We start from the raw sequence: 25,689 nt of genomic DNA on the forward strand, positions 1-25,689 counted from the left end.
CTCCTATATTAATAGTTAACAATTAGCCCATAACCTAAAATAGCTTACTGACACAAATAAAATACCTTGGATATGTATAATATGAATTTAACATTTAAAAAACTGAAACAGTGAGTTACACTGGAACAAATAATGCAAAAAAATATCATGGTAATTTACACTTTGTGGCTGAACTATGGCAAAGTGATGTGTTGCCCCAAGTCTACCTAGCTGAAAAATTATGGTTGTGACTGTTGATACCATATAATAGTTTAATAGTTAATGGTGGAAAGCTGTTTATGGGTTTTTGTCATCTGTTTCGCATGTAATGCTTATACGGGTGGATGGATGGATGTCACACATTTTCAAGGTGGGACTGCAATAGCAGTATTACTGTTGTACCTGTGTGGGAGTGGTGCACCACCGAGTAAGGAGCACTGTGTGACATCGAATCAGAGTCAAATAAGCAATCTCCAACAGTATATATGACTGATGTTTCCCTGTAACTAAATCTTGAAATACAATAAGTGATTGTACATTATGATGCAATATAAGTCTTTCTTTCATAGACATTTGGAAGTGCTCAAAAATTCTAAGCTTTCAATGCAAAAATAAATGCAGCAGTGACGAAGACCACAATGCTGCACAGATGCGTTCCAGGAATACAGAGCAACATCTCAGAACTGCGTGATGTCAACAGATCTAAATCTGAACATATAATATAACATGACACATTTAAGAAGGGCAACATTGCAACTGATATCAATATCAATGTGAAATAGTGGCACAGAGCTCAGGTGAACATTAGATTTGTATGTCAATTTACCATTTTAAGTCAGCTCTTGCTCTTTAATAAATTTCTACTATAGAGCCATAAATTAACTAAAAATGACACAGCATTCATGAGGAGCTCAGTTCTATATCATAAAATGAATTTACAAAATACAACATTGCACATTTAGGCCTATCTTATATGCATACCTGAATCAAGAGATCTCTGGAATACATCTCAAAATATGGTGAGGTATTGGATGAAGTAGATTCTATGCTGCGAGATTTCTTAACAAGAGGATGTTCTGAACTCAGCAAAGATACATTTACTTCTGATCCTAGTAGCCAAGCAAATAAACGCCTGAAAACAGTATTTCAATTAATATTTTAAAACACAAGTTATTAACACAGAAGACCTTACTTATTACTGACTTACTCCTTAGCTGATACAAAATGCATTCCAAAATTCTTAATTGTACATGGGAACCATAATATAAACAATTCCATCAAAGTCTTTCTATTGTTACACCATTGCTACTCTACTTCACTCCTAGACATTTCCTGGCATACTTCATGTAAAATACCTTGGGACCTGCACAAAAACACATTCTCATCCTGATTGTGGAGCAAGTTCACCTCTCTGTTCTGAAGGAATGGCCACATTTGTTTGCTGTCGTTTGCAGAACTGCAAGCTTCATCCAATAACAGTGGCTGTCTCAGTTGTTCATACACTGATTTTATTACTCATTATTCTAGCCAGAGGCTACCGAGTTGTCACATTATTGGGCTTCATGATGTAATAAGTTAATGTGATCATTTGCAAACATGCTAGCTATAGCTTAGAAGTTCTGCTTGTGCAAAGGCAACAGCTGTTAAACTACACCTCGCCAATCACATCATTGCCAAACAGAACAGAACCCCCACCACTGCCACTGCCCCCTCCGCTACTACGCAGTATGTGCAGATATGGGCCAAGTTATTTTGTGCTTTGACAGACATAATACCAGTAGTTCACCAAAAATTGCACTAACCACTATATTTTGCATACAATGTATGAAACAAAAGTCATCTATACTGATTTTATTTTGTAAAAAGAAAAAAACAAATGCTTTCAGCTATGCCACTACATGTGTTTTTATTCTTGTTGACACATAAGAATTAGAACATCATGAAATAATGTTACAAAAATTTTGAAAAATATTTTTCTAAAGACAAACTTAAATACTACTTATAGAAATTAAGGTGCCACATATGGGAAAATCAGAGACATCTTTGGAGAAGAGAGCTTCAGCTTTATGAATACCAAGACTTCAGATGGTTAGCCCATGCTAAGCAAAGATGGGATTGTTTGAAGGTGGAAGGAATATATAGGAGGCCCATACTTAGAAAACAAAGGTGTGGTGCTGACAGTATATTAACAATCTATATCTACATGTACATCTACATCTACATTATTACTCTGCTGTTCACACTACTGTTCCACTCTCAAATGGCACGCGGGAAAAATGAGCGCTTAAATTTTTCTGTGCGAGCCCTGATTTCTCTTATTTTACCATGATGATCATTTCTCCCTATGTAGGTGGGTGCCAACAGAATGTTTTTGCAATCGGAGTAGAAAACTGGTGATTGAAATTTCATGAGAAGATCCTGTCGCAACGAAAAAAGCCTTTGTTTTAATGATTGCCACTCCAATTCATGTATCATCTCTCTGGCACTATCTCCCCTACTTCGCGATAATACAAAATGAGCTGCCCTTCTTTGGACTTTTTCAATGTCATCTGTCAGTCCCATCTGATGCGGATCCCACACTGCACAGCAACACTCCAGGATAGGGTGGACAAGCGTGGTGTAAGCAGTCTCTTTAGTAGACCTGTTGCATCTTCTTAATGTTCTCCCAATGAATCGTAGTCTTTGGTTGGTTCTACCCACATCATCTACATTAAAGTTCCAATTTAGGATATTTGTAATTGTAATCCCTAAGTATTTAGTTGAATTTACAGCCTTCAGATTTGTGTGACTTATCGCGTAATCAAAATTTAGCGGATTTCTTTTAGTACTCATGTGAATAACATCACACTTTTCTTTATTCAGGGTCAATTGCCACTTTTCACACCATACAGATATCTTATCTGAATCATTTTACAATTCAGTTTGGTCAACTGATGACTTTACGAGATGGTAAATGACAGCACCATCTGCAGACAATCTAAGACAGCTAATGAGATTGTCTCCTATGTCATTAACGTAGATCAGGAACTATAGAGGGCCTATAATGCTTCCTTGGGGAATGCTGGATATTATTTCTGTTTTACTTGATGACCTTCAGTATGTTACTATGAACTGTGACCTTTCTGATAGGAAATTACGAAATTAGCTGCATAACTGAGGCAGTATTCCATAGGCACTCAGTTTGGTTAGAAGACGCTTGTGGGGAACGGTGTCAAAAGCCTTCTGGAAATCTAAAAGTATGGAATCAATTTGACATCCCCTGTTGATAGCACTCATTACTTCATGAGTATAAAGAGCTAGATGTGTTTCGCAAGAACGATACTTTCTGAATCCGTGCTGACTGAGTGTCAATAAATCATTTTCTTTGAGGTACTTCATAATGTTCAAATACAGTATATGTTCCAAAACCCTACTGCAAATCGACATTAGTGATATGGGCCTGTAATTCAACAGATTACTCCTACTTCCCTTTTTGGGTATTGGTGTGACTTAAGCAATTTTCCAGTTTTTAGGTACGGATCTTTCTGTGAGCGAGCTGTTGTATATAATGGCTAAATATGGAGCTATTCTATCAGCATACTCTGAGAGGAACCTGTTTGGTATACAATCTGGGCCAGAAGCCTTACTTTTATTAAGTGATGTAAGCTGCTTTGTGACACCGAGGATATCTATTTCTATGTTTCTCATCCTGGCGGTTGTTCTTGATCAAAATTCAGGAATATTTACTTCATCTTCCAATCAGTTTCATGCCACATTTGCAAAGTACCTGCGTGCATTATTCACATGCTATAAGCCTGCCTTGGAAAAGATCAGTTTGGATTCCAGAGAAATGTAGGTACATGCAAGGCAGAACTGACACTATAGCTTATCTTGGCAGATAGACAGAAGAAAGGCAAAGTTACATTTATAGCATCTGAAGGCAGCAGGGACAGAATATAAAGAGAAAAAAGTTATGCACCTTGTGACAATTCTAAACTGCATACCTGTTCAGTGACATATCTCTACGAAGTATGGTAGTAAGAGAGGCCGTTACAAGTCGTACCACATCAGTGCGCAATAACTGGTTATTGTGCATGGGAAATCCCACAAGCAGCAGGTCGAGCGCACTGCGCTGCACCAGCACACTAGTGTCTTGCATACATGCACATAGTGCACTAACCTTAAAGAAAAGTTGAGACTGATCACATGGATGAACAACTTTTACTGTATTTTGGTTTTGTTTCTATAGAATAATTACAAAATTTAAAATTTCTAGATAATAATTTTTTACACACCAATAAACTTACTAACTGAACGAAACTTCACTTGCAACAGTCCACTACAATATTTAAGAAATGATCTATGTAGGTCATGGAATGAAGTACCATCACATTAATCGTGTTCAGATACAAGGAGGAACAGAATGCATTAGCAGTATAAATTTTTCCCTATCATCAACTACAGCAGTGATTCAGATATTAATTGTTGTCTGGAGGAGGAGAAGTAAAAGATCAATAAGTAGCCACACAGTCTTTATCACACAGACATCACACAAGAAAAACAGGGGGTGGCATGATTACACTATTCAAAATGGCAGTCTGACACGAGGAAATTTAATGGGAATATAATTTATGCTTTCTTACTTTGTTGTGTCATCATTACAAACAATAAAAACCAAAATGAAGTATAAACAGTGCTTATTACCATAATGTCAACATTGGTCCCCATGATGAATAACTGATCTTCCATAGAAAGCCTCTTGTTGAAGTGTGACAGAACATAGGATATAGCAGGGAGGCGTATACCACTGTTTGCTGCTATGCAATCCCACAGACATCCATAAAAGTGGTTTGGACCTACTCCATCACAAACTTTTTCTAACAATGAGGTAGTTCTGAAAGAAACAGACACTTTATGAATAGAAGAATTACACTACCCTCCACTGCACAATTACAGATGTCTGAATTTCAGTGATTTACTTATCATATTATTTAATAGTTTCAGGTATAAACCATATCCACAAAACATGATTCATTTGATGTTAGCATTTAGCTACTGTTTTTCCAGTAACTATGGTCTGTTGTAACATCCTTAAACCAATAAAAAATGCTTGATCCTTGAGTAGCACCATTTTGTTAATTTTTCCTGCATAATAAATATGAACATTTGGTTTGAAAGTTAATATTTGTGTTCAATTTTTTTCCATGCCTGTCTCCTGCCACATTCTCATCTTTATTAGATCATATATGTCTTTTGGAGACAACTTTTTTATAAATATTTATTCAAAGCATAAAACACTGCAACATTTATATAAGGAAATTAGTGGTCAGATAATAAATATAATGAAATTACAATGAAATGCAGACCATTAGCTGCTTACAAGCATTGACAAGTATCAATGGGAACAGTTGAGAATGTGTGCCCCAACTGGAATACGAACATGGGATCTTCTACTTACGTGGCAGACGCTCTATCCATCCGAGCCACCAAGGACACAGAGGATAGCGCAACTACACGGACTTATCTCTGGCAAGCTCCTTGTGAGACCCACATCTCCAACTTACTGTCCAGACAATACATTTGTAGTGGCCCTGCCCACTATACTCATTACTCGTGACAGTCAACCTACCGATTCCCATAAGAGTTTGAGCAATACGAGTGCATCCGCACTCAATAAGATCATTGGCCGGTAAGCCTTATCTACAGGGTGGCGCACGAAATGTGTTACCATTCTGTTTTTGTATATAAACTTTATTGTCAATACAATCTGAAAGGAACATATACTACAATCAAGAGCCAGCCATGGAGATTTGTTCTAACTCAGCACATGCTCAATATGTCCACCATTTCGTTTCCTAACTTCCTTCAAGCGAACACTGAAGTTAGTGATTACCCTACGGCACATGTCTTCCGTAATTTCACTGCGAGCTTGAAGAATAAGTCTTCTGAGCTCCATTAAATCACGTGGATGTTTCGGGAAAATTTTTTCCTTTAGGTATCCCCAAAGAAAAAAGTCACATGGATTAAGGTCTGGACTATTGGGGGGCCAATTCTGTCCGTCACTGAAGCGGCCTGGAAACCTGAGTGAAATGATCTGCATGTCGAAATGCTCGTGTAAAAACTCCAACACAGTGTTTGCAGTATGTGGCCTTACTCCACCTTGCATGAACCACTGCGAGTTGAAGGGCAAGGCAGTAGCAAGAAGCTATGGAATGAAGCTATTGTGAAGCATGCTCAAATAACGCTCGCTGTTCATAGTTTCTTCAAAGAAAAAGGGTCCAATAAGTCCGTGACTGGAAATTGCTGCCCACACTGTAATCCTCGGAGCATAATGTTGTCGTTCATGAAGCACTTGTGGGTTTTCAGTGGCCCAAAAGCGTACATTTTGTTTGTTAACCACACCGTCTAAATGAAAATGTGCCTCGTCTGAAAACCAAACGTTGTTGAGAGTTTCTTCCCTATCATCCACCCACTGAGCAAACAGTAGTCCCTGCTGCTTGTGTTCTTCAGTGAGCTTCTGTGCACAGGTCATCTTGTATGGGTACATATGGAGGTCACTTTTAAGAATGCGTTGAACGGAGCGCCTGGATATTCCCAGTTGCACTGCTACCTTTCTACACGGTTTCCCGGGACTTCTCTGTACAGCTACTCGTACCGCTTCAATATTCTTTGGCGAACAAAAAGGCTTAGGCGGAGGTCGCTTCGCTTCCAATACTGTTCCTTCCTGTACAAATTTATCATACAACCTGTGGATGGTCTTCTTGCAAGGGACCCATCGTGTGTTAAACTGTTGTCGAAAACACCTCTGAGTCACACCATGGCTTTTCGTTTCATGAAAAAGTAACACAATTGCCAATCATTGTTGTGTCGTCAGTCTTCCATTGTCAGCCATTGCTGCTTACTAGTCTCCTAGCAGCAGTATCATGAATTACACGTCAGTTTGTAACTCATTTGTTTTTCCAAGCTCTGCTGGTACTGCTGTAGAGATCTCAGCAGGGTATCTAATGTGCTTCGTAAATTGTGAAAGAAACAATTGGTAACACATTTCGTGCGCCACCCTGTATATGAAGATGGTATCTGTTCTTTCGGACATGTCTGAAAGAACAGATACCATCTCCATATAATAAATATTATGTTTGTGCAGTTAACGGAAAATTAAATGCATATAGTTCCTTAAAAGTAATACATACGATTGTTGGGGAAGCATTATTCAATTTATGTCTGTAAACCTTAATAGAGACACTGCAAATGTCATCAGTTTCCATGAACAGTATCAACTATAAACCACATCCACTGAACATAACTGACTTGCCAGCTCACCTTTCAAAATGATCAGAACCTTCTTCTAAGCCTGGTAGAACACCACTCAAGAAACCACTAAGTCCAGGTCTAAGTCTCTCTCCCAGAGGTACAAAATGTGTTTCATATACAGTGAGAAGAGAAGGACGGACATTCATGGCAGCATGGCCCAGAAGTGGAAACAAGCCTAAAATTGTAGATACATATAATTTTTTTGTGGCTCATTATAATATTTAACCTAATAGTAATTGCAAAAATTTGGATGTCCTTATAATTACAATTTGGAAAATAAGATTACAAAATAAATTTTGAACCAGACATTATAGATGAGAAATTGATAATTGCAGTAACTATCATCACTAGAAATGTTTTACAGCAGGCTTTATTCCCTAGCCTAGTGGGAAAGGAACAAATATCACCACATTATATAAGTTACGATTGGCAATTTTGGAGGACACTAATACAAGAAACCACTCAAAGAAACGAAGTTAATTCCTATTCTAACTTTACAACCAACATTGTCTAGATTTAAGTACTATGTTTGCTGCTGTAACATTGTTCTTTTCTTAGAGGAACAACACTCAGTGCACCATTTTATGAACACATACAACATGCTTTTGTCCATAAATAATAAAATCTAAACAGAATAGTTATATCACAAATTCAGTGCAGGATGAATCTGGAGGAAAACTTGCAGACTTACCAGCACTATAAATGAACAGTTCATGGCTTAAACGGTTTGTTCCCATACATTTGAATATTATATCGTAAGTCTCAAGAGCTTTTAAATGAACACCTGAAGGCAGTGCTGGATGCATACACTGTGCAAGACGCTTACTGATTTTTATACGGCGTGGAATAACTGGAAATTTCATATAATTCAGCAGCACCTGAAAAAAAAAAAAAAAAAAAAGAAAGAGACAGAATGAAATAAATGGAGAAGTCCAGCATTCTTACAGTGATATTTCAGAAACAATGCTACTAAATGACGACATTAACTGAAAAAGGAGGCTATAAGCTAACAACACAAAAAAGTAAAACAAGGTTACCCGAATACAGCCCAATTAACAGGTAATTCTAAGAGAATGAGAATATGATATGAGAATCGGAAAGCAGCAGACAGGTTTGGATATTTGGGCAGCATAATACCTGATGATGACAGAAGTAAAAAGGATATAAACCGCAGACTGGCAACAACAAGTAATTCCAACCACTGACATGTGGAAGAATAGTGACAAACTTTGCTCCATCACTTCTACTAGAAGCTATAATTCTGTTGCTAAGCTTTGTTGTACTTTCAGTAAACCAGCTAAAAACTGTTGCGGTGGTACCAACATGGGACTTAATTGCCCATGTACTGCGTGATGCACTGCTTCTTGCAACACGGCTACCCCAATTCTTGTGACCCTTAGGCTGTCTGCTATTGAGCATAACAATCTTATTACAACCATTCTCTTCTCAATCATGTTTTATCGATTTCATGTTCTATCTAAGACATTGTTTACTACTCCCATGGTATTCTTTACATGATGTATCAGTTCCACAGTTAACTCTCATACTACCCGAGTGTTATGCAGCACATCTTGTTCCAGATTCATCAGCTGCGTAGTATGCAACTCCACATCTGTCCTATCTTCATCCGCTGCTGCTTGTAATTGTCTTAATGTGTTGGTCAACTCTTACTTTTCCATCTGCCTCTAACCACCTGTGTTTCCTAAATATGTAAGTCTGTGGTGTCATGTCTACAAACAACATGATGTGGCTATTCCTTCAACACAGCTACACATAACTTACTGGTCTGTCCACAGGAACTTTATTTAAATCAGTGGTGCAAACTTGGTGCAAGATAAGCCCACGGAAATAAGATGAAGCACTGGTTTATTCATGATGGCATACCAGAAAATTCCAGTCACTTTCCTGGCGAGACACTGGACGATGCAATAACAGATGGCAAGTTAAAGAAGGACAGGTCTATCTCTTCTTGCAACATCAACATCAATCTGTTAGATTATTGTCTATGGGTTCGCCTAATGCAATTTCCATATGCTATAGACATTTATGATGCAAAAACACAACAAAATGTTGGGAGAACCTATAAAAGCTTTTCACAAGTTTGCAAAAATCCAGGGTTTGTGTACACAAAATGAGACTTTGAAGAATGTCCTTTCGTTAATAACAAGTGCAGACTTTATGTACATTCATCATTATGTCCTTTTTCCATCTTCCAGTGGTGTGTAAAAGTATTTTTGCTGCATGCCATACATCTGGTATGATCATATGAGTCGATTGCTTGTATTATTTCCATGTGTTCTTAAGTTTGTATGACATAACTGAAGTTGAACAAATGTGGGTTAAATGTGGATATATTGGTGTAAGGTGTCACCCAGGACTTGCATTCATCCAGATGCATGAAGTAAATCTTCTAAAACCATGAAAGTTAGATGGTAGACTGTCTCTTAGGATCAAACCAAAATAGTCCTTGTGTCCCCACAATGGCAGACTGAGCAGCCCCGCCAATGCGAAACAGAATGTTGTGATTTTGTTCTTACATGTTGAGTAGTGTTGCCACCCTGTCAAGTTCAAGAAGACATCAATTCTTTGAGCTGACACTTAAACAAACTTGAAAATTTCTTTTTACTTCTAGTGCAGAAATTTGTAAACTTGTTTTCTGACAGTTCTATAGAGGTTGACAGATAAACATACAGGAAAATAATGGCCATGTCCTTCACCATCTCCACCAGTTACTTGGCCACATTGTGAGGTTTAGGCTGAATAGACAAAACATATACTAGTATGCAGATTAAGCTGTGCTGGGGGAGACGTCATTCTCAAAACTGGTGACAAACATCAGCCACACACTTTGCAGCCCTGCCTCGTGTTTGAGTTGATCTAGTGAGCGAGTAGAGAGGTATCCGAGGAAATGTGACTAACTCTGCACACAGGGTGTTGAATCTGTTCATTTGTGATTGTAAACAATGAAGAAACAAACATTTATGGTTTCTGTCACATTGTAGGATGGTACCAAAACCACTGCCAAGCCATGGGAAACAGCATATTTATTACAAACTGCATGACAAGCAAATAAACATAAATCACGTAGTGACTGCAAGGGCCACATTTAGTACCGAAGACACTTGTCCATACTCTGCTGGAATATTGCCAGGTAGGATTGACGGAGCACATCGAAAAAGTGCAAAGACGGGCAGCTCGTTTTGTGTTATTGCGCAATAGGAGTGAGAGTATCACTGATATGATACGTGAGTTGGGGTGCCAGTCACTAAAACAAAGGCGGTTTTCTTTGCAGTGAGATTTATTTACGAAATTTAAATCACCAACTTTCTCTTCCAAATGCGTAAATATTTTTTTGACATCCACCTACATAGGAAGGCATGATCATCATAATAAAATAAGATAAATCAGAGCTCGAATGGAAAGATTTAGGTGTTCCTTTTTCCCACACGCCATTTACGAGTGGAATGGTAGAAAAGTAGTATGAAAATGGTTTGATTAACCCTCTGCCAGGCACTTAAGTGTGAATTGCAGAGTAACCATGTAGATGTAGATGCAATTGAAAAGTTTTTGCAACAGGAAATATATCTCTAACAGATGGCATGCAACTGATCATGGGATACATTCCCTGTATTAGAGTCACTTGAATAAAACTGTAGCACACACAAAACACCAGTAGCCTTGCATCAAGAGGAAAACATCCAGCAAAACTATGGAATCACTGAAAAACTAGTTGACATAAAAGTTTTCTAAGTATCATAATATATCATAACGTAAAAAAACTATAACGAGAATCCAATGTTTCAGCCATGGGTTTCTTCTGGATCTACTTAGAAAACTTCTGTGTCAACTGATTCTGGCTGTGGAAGCCTATGCAATTATACTGAAAAACTACTTTATTAATTTAACTTACTTTATTCAGTTTCCCAAGAGCAGATATTAGATCTGCCCACTCACTAGTATATTCAAAGTTTTTCAATGCTTTGTCAACAGCAGAAACATACCTACAAAAATAAAAAAGTAAATAAATAAATACAGAGTAGATCAAATTTATCACAATGATGGTATTAGTACATGACAACAGAAAAATTATCATAACTAAATAAAAATAATGTTGCAGCAATAGAGCAAGACTAAGTTTTTGTATTTTCCCATTTACTTTTCAAATCCCAATAAAGTTCATGACAAATCACAATTTTTACTGTACCATGTATGAAGTGGTTTTTTCTGTTCCATTAATAAGCCAAATCTGGAATAAAAGACTATTCATAAGTTATAATTAATTTAATCTCACATCAATGGTGTCACTATAATGAGTGTACAATGTTATTATCTCATTAAAATTTTGTAAGCACGTTTTTGTGAGGTATTCACTGTATTTCTTTGCGTGTCTGCCAATTTATAGTTGAGAACATCTTTGCAAAACTGTACCAGAAATGAATCACACTTCAGACCTTATGTTCTGCTCTTTATACACACTTGATCATGCTATTGCCCAAAGTTGAGGTTCACTTCAGACCTTATGTTCTGCTCTTTATACACACTTGATCAAGCTATTGCCCAAAGTTGAGGTTAACTTCATTCAATAGTCACAAAAGTACTTGCAAGACAAATTCTTCACACAGAAAATATACTTTCTCAGTGTGTTATCAATGAAACAAAACCTTTCACACGCTTTAGAAGCATCTGATCTAATACGGCATCTAATCAATTATGAAATACCATTTCTGGCCAGTCCTTACCTTCAGCAGGTGAAATGTATACCTAGTATCTCCAACAGACATGTTTTAACATAGAAGGGACACACTACTTCCCTTCCATAACTAATAGGTCCTTCGTCAGGGGGATAAGAAGGATATGTCAGGGAAAGTTAACAAGACACACGTCAAAAATTATGACATTCCCAAATCCTTGTTCCTTCCCCAAGAGTTCTGTACCTGCAGTCATTCCCACCACAAAAGCTGCCCCATGTATCCACCCACCATGACTTACTCCAGCCCATCCACTGGTAAATCTTACATCACCAAAAGCAGAATAATATGTGAAACCACATGTCATTTACCAATTAACATTTTCATTGTACAGCTTTTTAGTGTTCAGGAATCAGCATCACTAAGCTAACTGAGCACATGCATCGACACAGAAGAGCTTTTTATTTTTATTCAGTCATTTATTCAGCATAATTACGGCTTTCGACTTTTCACACTAATTAAGGCCACAAAAGTAGCTTCCTTTCTGATTGTACTTCTGGCAAAAAAGTTATTCTTGTAGCTGGAGCCCAAGGATTTTATTAATAATACCTTTTGCACTGTTGAAGTAATATTTCCATAGAAACTTTTATCGCTAACACATATTTCTTTATACCCAATCAAGAAGAAAAATTACAATCATCATACATTTAGCTTAAAAAATTTTTCAATATAATGAACTTCCTTAAACATTTTCCATCCCCTAATTTACCCCTCCCCCCCCCCCCCCCCCCACCTTGGGGTTTGTATTTCCAAAAACAGTGAAACACAAATCTTTTTTTATTTTTAACAGAGAAGCCAAACACAAATTTTCATAGATTGAGCTTTGAAATGCTTTCATAACGAAATAATTTCATAAAAAATTTTCATCCTGTATTTCACTCCTTTGGAAGGTTAAAAAAAAAGTTTTCTTAAATTTTTTCCCCATGCAAAAAGTCAAATATCAATTTTCATAGATGTTGCTTTAAAAATGTAGTGCTTTAATAATGATTTATTTAAAAAAGAAAACATTCACCCACTATTTCACCTCATTACAGCTTAAACTGCCAAAAATGCTGAAACATGAATTTCTTTTATTTCTGGCAGAGAAGCCAAACACCAATTTTCGTAGTTCTAGCTTCAAAATTGTCTTAATTGTGACATATTTTCAAAACACCTTTCATGCCCTATTTCACACCCTTAAGAGAGTAATTTCGAACAGTGCCTTCTTAAACGATTCCTACAGTATAACATCAAAACCCTCTCCAAATTTCAAGTTTCTATCCTTAGCGATTCGGGCTGGACGATTATGAGCCAGTGAATCACTCTTGCCCTATTTCCCTCCTTAATGTTTGAACTGTCAAAAACAGAGAAACACGCCATATCTAAGTGAAAAACGAAATACAAATTTTAAAAGATTTAGCTATAAAAATGCTTTACAATGAAATATTTTCATACATTTCATCTCCTATTTCACCCCTCTAGGAGCTGAATTTTCAAAAACAGTGAAATGTGCAATTTTTTATTTCTAACAAAGAAGTCAATTACAAATATTCCTATATTTAGCTTTAAAAATGCTTGTATAATGAAATATTTCCATAAAAGCTTTCAGCCCCTATTTCCCTCACATACGGATTGAATTTCCAAAAACAATGAAACATGTATTTTTTTTTTCTAACCAAGAAGCCAAATTCAATATTTTATAGATTTAGCTTTAAAAATACTTTCATAATGAAACAGCTTCATAAAACACTTCATACCATATTTCATTCCCTTAGTGGATGCATTTCCAAATACACTAAAACACATATTTCTTTATTTGTAAACAAGAAGTCAAATATCAATCTCCACAGATGTAACTTTAAAAATGCTTTAGTAGTTCTTTAATAATGATTTATTTCCAAAAGAGGCTTTTACCCTGTGAGTTATACCAATTTTTGTAGGTATAGCTTCAAAACTGCATTAATGGCAACATATTTTCAAAAAACCTTTCACCCACATTTCAGCTGCTTAGGGATGGAATTTCAAAACAATCCCTTCTTAAATGATGCCTATAGTACAAGATTAACAGCATCTGCAAATTCTGGGTTTCTATCCTTAGTGGTTTGGGCGGGCGATGATTAGGCAGTGAGTGAGTCAGTCACTTGGGATATTGCCTTTTATATAATAGAGATTTATTCCTGGGGCTTACTAGCATTTCAAAAAAATCTAATGCTACAAAAATGGTTATAATGTAAAACTTTATGAAAGCTGAATGTGTATAATTTGGAAATATGCCCAAACCGTACAAGTATTTCAGTCCAGATGCATTCAATACACTTTCGTATGCTAATATTTTTGTATAAACCTATACATGCCTAATGCGGAAACAGCATGCAAATTTTAAGACTTCATTAACAATTCATTGTGTAATGTCAAAAAAAGCTTACACAGTACTGCTGTATTAGAAATACAGTAGTTATTCAAGATTCTACAAGGACACTGCTTTTCACACAATGAATGTACAACCTTGCCAATGCTGTTAAGTGGTGCAAAACCAAGAAAAGAGGTTACTCGCAGCTTGATGCTGCGGGTGTGGACATCAGACCATGCCACTCTGCACAACAATGAACAAGTGATGTGCAATGTTAGTACATCTAAGGAAATGGTTCGTTTGTGAGCACTCTGTCCTTTGGCGTGTCTTGCTTTCGATTATTATTGGCATGCCCGAGCGCACAATGGAACATTATTTCACACCTACGAAGACTCTCCCTCTGCTGCAATCTGTGCAGTGAAAGAGATGGCGGTCTATTAACCAATGGTTTTACCTGGTAAGGTCAAGCATCCCAAAGAAATGCACTACTACCAGCATTATTTTCTATCAGTTTCAGTTGACTAGTTAAGTAATAACATGATGTCAAACAAAGAGTATGTGTTGCTAACACTTAACAAAAAGCTTAAGGTAGTTGGGATGAGTGGGAAAGACAAACATCCTATGCTCAAGATAATGTTGTGTTTCAAATGTGGTAAAACACAAATTTATGATATTTTTAGAAACAAGGATAAGATATGGGATTAACAGATGAAAACAAACAGGCAAAGACGAAGAAGACGGGAAATGAAGAAATTAACGAGATAGTGTGGAAATGGCTCATAAGTGCACGAGCAAAAATCTTACCTTTGCTTGGGCCCATGTAGCAAATTGAGGCTCTGAAAGTCTCTAAAGAACTTGGAAGTATGGAGTTAAGGCATCAAAAGGATGGGGTTTCACAGTTTAAAAGTAAGAAGAACATTGTGTGGAAGGAAGTGTGCGGGGAAACAAGAGATTTTAAAATGAAAATGTAGCAACAGAATGGAAGACAATATCGTACAACCTAATTGCAAATTATGACCCGAAAGAAGTGTTCAGTGCCAATAAAATGTGACTGTTTTATAGGGCAATGCCTTCAAAATCTCTAGCAATTCAAGGTGAAAAATACTCTGCCAGAAAAATGCCCATGGGAAGTCTCACTGTCTGCTGAGTTAGGTGAAATGGAGAAGCCACTGCTGACTGGAAAGGCAGCAAAACCGCATTGTTTCAAAATCATGGCTGGGCTCTTTCAATGCCAAAATGAAAAACGGAAATTACCGGGTTCTTCTTTTCCTAGACAATCCAACCTACCAGCCAAAATTCATATTATCAAATACTGTGAAATTGGCTTGGTTCCCGCCAGGTTCAACCAATCTCTCAAAACCATGGACCATGGTTTATTTACACATTCGAGTCCCTTTATAGGTGATTATTGATGCAGTCTCTTTCCTTGGTGTTGAAGAAGCTGAAAGTGTATTTTCTCTTCCACGGTCAGTTTCTGCCCCGAATGGAGTCAACTGAATTAGATTGGCAGTAAGGGAAATGAAGCCCAAAATTGTTACCCAGTGGTTCAACATAAGGGGATTTGGAGGTCAAGAACAAGATGCTTCTGTGGCCACTGAAGTTTCAGAAAATGCAGCAGCAATTGTTGATTAATTAAAATGCAAAACATTTAATGTAATGCAGATGACTACATTCTAAGTGATGACTTTCTGCCACGTCACTTCACTTTCACTTTAGCAAGAGCTTTAATAGAAATTCGCAACACAGAAGATGATCAGTAAAACAACAAAGGAAGAATAAGAGCAAAATAAGGTCTCTAGAAAAAATTAATACACCTTGAGAAGATACTGCATAAATAAATGATGTTATGCAATTTATAGCACATACAAATTTTCTCAATCTGCTGAAACCATCATATAGTGCAAAAAATTGTGTAGGAAAAACAATTTTGAACATGAAATTCAAACTGGTTTCCCACTTGATATGTTGCAAAAAATGTGAAATGTGAAGCAAATATACATGGAAATAATATGTATATACATACAACAATAAACAAAAGTAGAGTAAAAATACAGAAATACCATATTATTTATCAATTAGTGTAATAGTCTCGTAATCTATTTTACAATATACAGTAAATGAACATCTACTGTGTAGGATTGAAGGTACTTAAATATGTGCATAATTACAAATTTATAATTTTGTATATGATACTTGACAAATTTTAAGTAGCCTGGTGAATTTTTCGTAAACTTGTCCAATTTGGAAAATTATTTTAGTCCCATGCAATTTTGTTTTGAGCAAGTTTTACTGTACTACAACTACTTTCCACCCCTGCAAAACTACTATATAACTCCTTCACAAATTACCCAACTACTAATACAAAAAGCTATCTGCCTTGTACCCCATTTCTGAATGCGCTCTATAGAATGACTCAAGTGGCCTGAATGCCTGCAGCACCACACAAGCCATTCAGATCTTCTCACCCACTAAAATTTCCCTGAATTTCAGAGGTGGAAGCTTCCTCTCCAACAGATACTTGCGTACAACCACTCTCCTAGATTTATTCTCCATTAACATGTTTTCCCCGTTTTTTCCTCTTTCCTCCTAGTTCTTAATCACACCATTTATTTCACTTCTATTTCTCTTCTCCTCATTCTATCTTTATATTTCATTCCATCACCTCTGGGCAGGTTATGCTCATTTCACAATAATTCCAACAACTGTGACATCATTTTGATGTCACGCACAATATCGACGGCCACATGACTGGCTATCAACTTTGTGACAAAGAATAATTTATGAGTATTACTTCTCGATTCGCTTGCAGCAATTTAAGCTGTCATTTTAGGTTCCTGCCTAACCACACATTTGGAAGTCGCTACATATTCAGAAATAAAGAGACATATATTTGTGAGAAGAAAAATACAAATTTTATTGCAGCTCATTTTAGTCGCAGCATTCAAAGCTGAACACTTAGTTTCCAATCTAATCATACACTCAGAAATTGCTACATATTTGGAAATACAAAGCCAAATATTAGTGAAAAGGCACAATATAAATCATTTCAGTCACAGCAATTAAAGCTGTATCTTAGGTTCCTGTCTAGCCACACCCTCAGAAAACACCACACATTCGAAAATAAACAGCAATTTAAAGTGTTCTCTTAGGTTCCTGACTAACCACACATTCGATATGCGGCACACATTAAAAAATAAAGAGCCAAATATTTGTGAGAAGGAAGAATATGAAGTTTATTGTAGCTTTTTTTAGTTGCAGCAATTTAAACTGTCCTCTGCGGTTCCTGCCTGACCACATCTTAGGAAATCACTAAATATTTATTTCATCCCTCATTCTCAGATCAGACGAATGTAAATATTGCAGAAAATACTTGTATTATATTCATAAGGAAATAATAGAATGTGTTAACAACGCTAACATGAAAAAAAAATGCATGTAACAGGATGCAAATCAACTACTTTTGATTCCAGAAACTGTGATGTTATTCATTATGCTAGCACTTCACCATGTGATGTTTAACTCCAGTCTTGGTCGTCATATTCTATCTTGAAGGCTTGTATCATTGATGCATTATTAAGTGACATTTAATAACAATGGTGATGTGTTTGTGATAAGTTTTCAATGCTCCATTACTTTGAAATGGCATACTGCAAATCACAAAACAAGTTAGTTTCGTTCTTAATTTGTAAATTATTAAATTATTGACAATAATAACTCATTCCAAAGAGAGCACTCTTATATGAAGGCATAAGTTGCCGATAAATCATTATGTGACATTTTATTACAGCAATAATTATAATAAAACACTCCAAGTTTTTTTTTATCATCTCTGGTATGCCCGCATGAAATCTTGTGAGATGTTCGTATCGAATGCTAACTAAAGTCGACAGCCTATCAAGCACTCATTGATATTGTGTGTGACATCAAAAAGGCATCACATTTGTAGAAACTGTTATGAAACAAGTAGTACCCATGCTTCACCTCCTGAAAGTAAGTACAGGCCAGCCATTCTGCCTTCCAAAGTTGAGTCAGAAAAGTTGATCCCTGACATTTGCAGTGGGCTGGGCATGATAGCTTCGAGGGACTACCTCAACTAATAACGTGATGCAATTTTGTAAACATCTGTATGGCATCACTTCATTGTCAAACGTCCAAAAATGGCTACTGTTTCTGACTGCAGCCATTAGTGCTTCGTAGTTGAAAGCCGGCAATAGTGCTGAAATCAGTCGAAGACCTTCTAAGAGCGTCTCAATGCAGTGTTTGGAATAAACTCAATAACAATAAGTAAAAATATTTAATTGTGCATTCTTAGTAAAGAGTGGAAACAATGTTGGAAGTCCACTGACCTAAGGTGTTTGGAAAACTATACATAAATGAAACCTGTGACAGTGAAATTAATTCCACTTAAGTCTAATTAGACCAGTAGGAAGTGCACTTATCACGACATGAAGTTACCCAAATAGAACATTGGTACCACCCATTCTCAAGTATATATTAGCTCTGTTTTCAAGGGCCAAAAATAAAAGGGAGATGGGTTTAATGAACTGTTGGTAAAGAGATTAGTAAATACAAGGCATAAGCTCACAAAGGATACGGATGGCAAAAGAAATAAACAATGACCTTTCCAAGGAAAATATCATGGCAATCAACATAACTGATTTGAGGAAACCTCATAAAACAAAAACATGAGTGGCTTCACAAATGTTTGGATCCCAGTCCTCCGAAATCAGACAGCATCAGGGGCCAATCAGCACACTGTCATGGAGACGGTTCTCCAACTGTGGTCTACAATGAAGTTTTGGTGGTGAGCAATTTTTGGTAACAATGTGACATATTAAACAGTATCACAAACATGCAGACCTTTCTGGACAAGACAACTGTCTGCCACTACAGGTTGGCACATCTAATGTTCTTATCCAGACATCAACAGTATATTCAGTATGTTACATGGATTGTGTCTAATAGCAGTACCTACAGGTATTATGTCACAATGATGAGTGTGTTGCCAAAAAGCATGAGACGACATTTGAGTAAATGAATTTCGGTAGTGGAAGAACCTAGAAACAGAAAGCATTTCTGTAAGATGTCATGTCTTTATGACGGAAAAAGGTGACTGTATATTTATTCTTTTCTGAACACACTTTACTGGAGAGAGAGAGAGAGAGAGAGAGAGAGAGAGAGAGAGAGAGAGAGAGAGAGTTCAGCACAATATCACTTTATTTATGAGACTCAATTCACCTGTTGGGAAACCTGCTGTGCTCTGTATCAAGAGGTAGCAAAAGCAAAACATCACATGAGGTAATCTGATGATGCCTTACCCAGGTAAATGCATTGTTTTTGAACCAGTGATGAGCACTGTACAACCTGGTACAGTTTTCTAATATTGAGCAAAAGAGTAGGTTCTTTTAATTGTCAGCACTTCACTTCAAACATATGGCAAATAATGGTACACTTTACGAAAATGAAAGCAAGGGATGGAAAGAAACACCAGGTGCACACTCACTATTTATCCCTTCGGGCCTCAATCAGCATGTTGGAGAGGCTGTTCCAGCAGTTGTTGAGGGAAAAGATGTAACCAACTACCGATTGTAGTCACATTGGAACAAGCAATGCCCATCGTCTGAGCTATGAGGTCGTACTTGGGCCCTTATGATGACCGACAGAGAAGATTCAGAAGGCCAACCTTACACACAGAGATTCAAAGTATTCAATTTGAAGCATTGTTCCCAGAACTGATCATAACCCTCTTGCTCTCAGTCAAGTGGAGAGACTGAACCAGAGACATTGAAGACTATGCTGTGAATTCCTAGACATGCACCGTTAAGTTGAGAACTGTGGGTACCCCTAAATGGGACAAGTGTGCATTACACTTCAGATCACATGTGGGGTGCACTGAAGGATTATTTACTTTAGGCAACTTTCAGGATCACATGTGGGGTGCACAGAAGGATTTTTTACATTAGGCAAACTGCCATCCAGTCCAGATAATGATAGTCATAGGAAACCCGGAACTGTCAGTGTAAGATCCAAAAAAATGCCCGCTAGAGGCAATAGTATTAAAATCCTACTGACTAACTACCATCGCATTCATAGCAAAGTGACAGAGTTTGGAGCAATCCTAAAAAACTGTGGAGTTCACATTATACTAGGTTCAAAAAGCGAATAAAACCTGAAATTAAAAGAATGAGATATATGGGGAAATTTAAGCACGTATGGGAAGGATGAGCTAATGGTAAATGGAGGTGGTATATTTGTCATGGTAAACAAGAAACTCAAATCCACTGAGATAGAAATAAAAACTGCATGTGGGATTCTCTGGTCAATACTCAGTATTATGACTATGCATAAAATTACGATTAGATCCTTCTATTGGCCACCATACTCAACTCCACAAGTAACTGAAAACTTCAGACACAACCTATGTTTACTAGTGCATAAACACCCTAATTGTACTGTCATCACTGGAGGAGACTTTAATCATCCAACATCAATTCATAAAATTAAAATGTTGTAAGTAGTGTGATAAGTTGTTCTGTACAACATTAATAAAAGCATTCTCTGAGAAGTAACTACATCGTTTTCAGCAGCCCACTCATGATATAAATACACTGGATCAAATAGCAATAAACTGATTTCACCTCTGTGACAATGTCTACATAGCAACTGGTATCAATGTTCATAAGGCCATTGTAGTAATGAAGATTATCAAAGTATAAAGGGCAATTAAAACAAGTAGAAGGATTTACATTTTCAGCAAACTAGATAAATAGACAGTAATGTCACATTTCACTAAGGAACTGCAAACATTTAGTTCTGGACAGGAGCATGCAGTAGAACTGTGGCTCAGGTCTAGAAGAATAGTTGACCATGCACTTGATAGATATGTATGTTGTAGAACAGTTCACGATGGGAAGAACTCTCCAAGGCATACAGTCACTCTAAAGAAGCCTCTAAAGGAACAGACTACTGCACAAGACACATAAAACGTAACATATGGCTAGAGATAAGGAGATGCTGAATGAAATGTGTTCTGCTGCCAAGAGGGCAAAGCTTGAAGCCTTTAATGACTACTGTAGCAGAATACTATCAAATGATCTCCAACAAAATCCAAAGAAATTATGGCCGTCGGTGAAAGCTGTTACTGGTACCAAAGTCAGTGTCTAGAGACTCATGGATAAGACACACAAACTGAAACTGAGGGTAGCAAAACAAAAGCAGAAATGTTGAACTCAGTTTTAAAATTTTCCTTTACAAATCAAAATCTAGGGATATCACCCCAGTTTAATTCTCACACCACTGCAGGAATGAATGATATAGACATTAGTGACAGTGATGGCTGAGAACAGCTGAAACTGCTAAAACTGAACAAAGTTCCAGGGCCTGATGGAATCCCTTTCAGTTTCCATAATGAATTTGCAGCTGAGTTAGCTCCTCCTTTACTGTAATTTGCTGTTGAGAACACGAACAAAAAACTGTGCCCGGTAGTTAGAAGAAGGCACTGGTCACAACTGTCTGCAACCAGTGTGCCAAAATTGTTCCACAAAACTACTGTCCAATATCTCTGGTATTCAACTGTTATAGAACTAAGAACATATTCTGAGCTCAAATGTAATGAGATATCTAGAGCAGAATTCTGAAAACTGCAATTGTGTAAAACCCAACTTGCACTTTTCTTACAGGGTATCTTGAAAGCCACGGGTCAAGGCAAACAGGTGGGTGCAGTATTTCTTGATTCCTGTAAAGCATTTGACTCAGTATCATATCTGCATTTATAATGAATATTATGGTAGGAAGGAGTATTAAGTGTAATTTGTGACTGGATCAAGGATTTTTTGGTGGGGAGGATGCAGTACAGATGAAGAAGTAATTTTAGGTGTGGCCCAGGGAAGTGTTTTGAGACCCTTGCTTATCATGTTGAATATTAATGATCTTGCAGACAATATTAATAATAACCTCAGTCTTTCTGCAGACGAGGCAGCTGTTTGTAATGATGTAATGCCTGAAAAAAGCTGCACGACTATTCAACCAGTTCTTGATAAGATTCGAAAGTTATGCAAAGTTTGACAAGTTGCTTTAAATGTTCAAAAATGTATAATTGTGCATTTTGATAAACAAAGAAAATGTAGATTATTATGACTACAGCACCAACAAGCCAAAGATGGAACCGGTCAATTCATACAAACACCTGGGTGTAACACTTTGTATGGATATGAAATGGAACAACCAAAAGACTCTGTCATAACTAAAGGTGGTGGTGTGTTGGGGCTTATGGGCGCTCAACATCGAGGTCATCAGCGCCCTGACACACATTAAAAGGAACGATTGTGGACAGACCTAAGAAAACTAAAGCACACACTCAAACAAAGCAGGAAAAGAAGGAAAATGCTACCTAAGAAAGTAAAACCTAAGGAAAGGGGAAACATAGCAACAAGAATGTCACAGGAAATTGTTATTGGCTGGCCACTTACATAAAATATGGGCGAGCTTGTCACACAGTGAGCAAATTAAAATCCTCTCCCTAAAATCTTTGTAAAAACATTTGACAGGGCACAGAACTTTAAAACTTTAGCCACATTCGTGCGAGTGTTGCCTAAAAGAGATGGCAGGTCCGCTGGCAAGTCAGCCGCGACCCGCTGGTCAGAAAATAAAACGTAATCCAATAAAACGTGGCGCACAGTGACCTGGACGCCGCAAGCACCACACATTGGAGGGTCCTCTCGCCGGAGAAGGAAGCCATGCGGCATGGGGCTGTGGCCTATTCGAAGCCGAGTGAGGAGAACCTCGTCCCGTCGATGGGGCTGAAAGGAAGCTCGACTATATGGAGCTTATTGTCAGTCACTTCCAGCCACTCATCCTCCCACCGACGCATGACCCGTGAGCTCAACAGCGAGGTGAGTGCGTGCAAGGGGATAGCACACTGAGATACTTGTGGGGCGAGACACGCCTCCTTGGCTGCGAGATCTGCCCTTTCATTCCCAGCAATGCCAACATGCCCCGGAACCCAGCAGAAAGCTACAACTTTCCCCAGTCGCTGTAGTTGGAGGAGGGCATCCTGGATGGTCTGGACAATTTTGTCTGCCGCATACAAACGTTGCAATGAGTGAAGGGCACTGAGTGAATCGGAACAGACAAGAAATTTAGGAGAGGAAGAATGTCTCATGTGCTCCAGTGCCCGCAAGATCACAAACAATTCTGCATCAAAGACAGTAAAAGTCTGAGGCAGTCGGACCTTGAGGACACGATATGGAAAAACAACTGAGCAACCAACAGAATCCCCCTGTTTCGACCCATCCGTAAAAACAGCTACATAGTCGTGGTGCTCAGATGAAATGGCAGAAAATGCTGCATTAAAAACAGTGGCAGGAGTGCAGTCTCTCTTGTACTGCAATAAATCTAAAATCATTCCGGGCTTCTTCAGTAACCAGGGTGGCAGGCGGTTGAAAACTAAAGCACGTGGCAGATTTTAGTTTATCAGCAGAATACTATGGAAATGCAGTAAGTTTACAAACAAGATTGTTTACATATCACATGTATGGCCCATCCCAGAATATTGTTCAAATGTGTGGGACCACAACCAAATAGAACTAACGGGGGATATTAAACATATACAGAAAAGCGCTGCATGAAAGGGCACAAGTTTGTTTGACCGATAAAGGAGAGTGTCACAGAGATGCTGAAGAAAATGAACTGGTGGCCAACTGAAGACAGGCAGAAATTATCCTGAGAAGGCCTCCTTACGAAGTTGGAAGAACTGGCTTTCAGTGATGCTAGGAATATACTAAAATCTCCTAAGTATCGCTCATGTGAGGCCCATGAAGACAATAATAAAGTAATTACAGCACACACAGAGGCATTTAAACATTCTTCCCATGCTCCATACATGAATGGAATGGGAATAGGTCCTAATAACTAATACAAAGGAGATTACCTTCTGTCATGCACTTCATAGAGGTTTGCAAAGTATGGATTGTAGATGTAGATATGTATATCATGTAAATGATTCACACTTTGTCATTTTTTTCAATGTGAAAGTGAACTATAATTGTAAACTGACTATGTGCATCACAGTCAGAGGTCACTATTATGCTCAATGGAACACGCAAATAACCAAACAAACACACTCATAGTAACAGTAATAACATTTTTTCCCTTAAAGACTACAATATAAATATTTTCTTACTGTGTTCCTAATACTTACACTCTGTACTTTGAGTCCTTCATCAGTTCATATTCTTCCATAGCAATAGAACCCATCCTGAATAATTTTGTTGTGTCAGCTGAAAAAAGTTCCGTGTTTAATTGCGCCATTGGACTTATTTAAAAAAAAAAAAAAAAAATATCAAAATGAAATGTCAAGAGAAATACACTTATATACTGAAATAATGAGATTTAAGATGGAAGAATCTGCAGCAAATTTGAAAGGAATGTTACACTCTGGAGTAAGTCATCATCTTTTATGCCTACCATTTTTATAAACAAATTTATGTAAGAGAGTAAACTATTTGCAAGCAAAATTTCATAGCCAAAATAAACATATGCTAGTTACGTTAATATATGTGGACAGAACACTTAGTACAAAATAACTGTCTTACAATGAATTTAATACCTTCCTATAGAGGCACCCAAAAGTGAATAGGTTTGATTTGACATTTTAGTGATTGAAGCCAATAAATAAGCTGCTCTAATCTCTCTCCACCTCATCCCTGTATACTGCCACAAACAGCACTTTATCTATTTCCTACAAGTCTTGTTGGCTGAAAGCTCACTTTCTGACAGTCTTTTTTGTCGTGTCTATCTGTGACTCAGCATCTCTGCTAAATATTGAGTAGCAGCTATCCTTTTTATAATATTGTTAAATGAATTCAATGCACAGATCATACTGCATTATCTCTTCTTACAATCAAGGAATGAAGTGGTTGTTCACTGTTTCAATAGCAGACACTTACAGTATCATCATGCCATTTTTAGATGGAAAAAACACTAGAAAGTACTGCCTGTGACATCTTGGGTCTTGTGATAACAACACAAGGCACCCATGCACCTTTTGAACTGTCATGTCATATGTGATGTAGATGGCGTCCTCTACGCTTTTTTGTTTTAATTATAGATGATTTTGAGATATGTGCTACACGGGACATCCAATTCTTGTGGTTTTTTTTTTTTCTTTTTTTTTTGGGGGGGGGGGGGGGGAGGGGCTGGGGGATTGGGGATGGAGAGAGAGGGCAGTACTTGGTGCACGATTGTGTTGGGGGATCTGTTTGCTTAATTTTTTCTTATTACTACTACTACTATTACTTTTGACAATATTATGAAATTGACTGCTACTCACCGCATAGCAGAAAT

At 37.5% G+C, this 25,689-nt stretch overlaps 1 protein-coding gene across 1 annotated transcript in view; it reads right to left on the reverse strand.

Annotated features, from left to right (window-relative positions):
* LOC126452435 (protein dopey-1 homolog) overlaps window positions 1–24,654 on the reverse strand; it is a 47,296-nt gene extending 22,642 nt beyond the window's left edge. Inside the window, exons 1-7 of the mRNA XM_050091066.1 lie at window positions 24,545–24,654; window positions 11,180–11,270; window positions 7,961–8,147; window positions 7,279–7,444; window positions 4,663–4,852; window positions 3,963–4,138; window positions 961–1,111 (exon numbers count right to left, since the gene is read on the reverse strand). Coding sequence (XP_049947023.1) covers window positions 961–1,111; window positions 3,963–4,138; window positions 4,663–4,852; window positions 7,279–7,444; window positions 7,961–8,147; window positions 11,180–11,270; window positions 24,545–24,654 — 1,071 coding nt within the window. The remainder of the gene's footprint in view (window positions 1–960; window positions 1,112–3,962; window positions 4,139–4,662; window positions 4,853–7,278; window positions 7,445–7,960; window positions 8,148–11,179; window positions 11,271–24,544) is intronic.
* Between the last annotated feature and the right edge of the window lie 1,035 nt (window positions 24,655–25,689).

The sequence above is a fragment of the Schistocerca serialis genome, unplaced genomic scaffold (genome assembly GCF_023864345.2).
Source record: "Schistocerca serialis cubense isolate TAMUIC-IGC-003099 unplaced genomic scaffold, iqSchSeri2.2 HiC_scaffold_850, whole genome shotgun sequence".
Lineage (NCBI taxonomy): Eukaryota > Metazoa > Arthropoda > Insecta > Orthoptera > Acrididae > Schistocerca > Schistocerca serialis.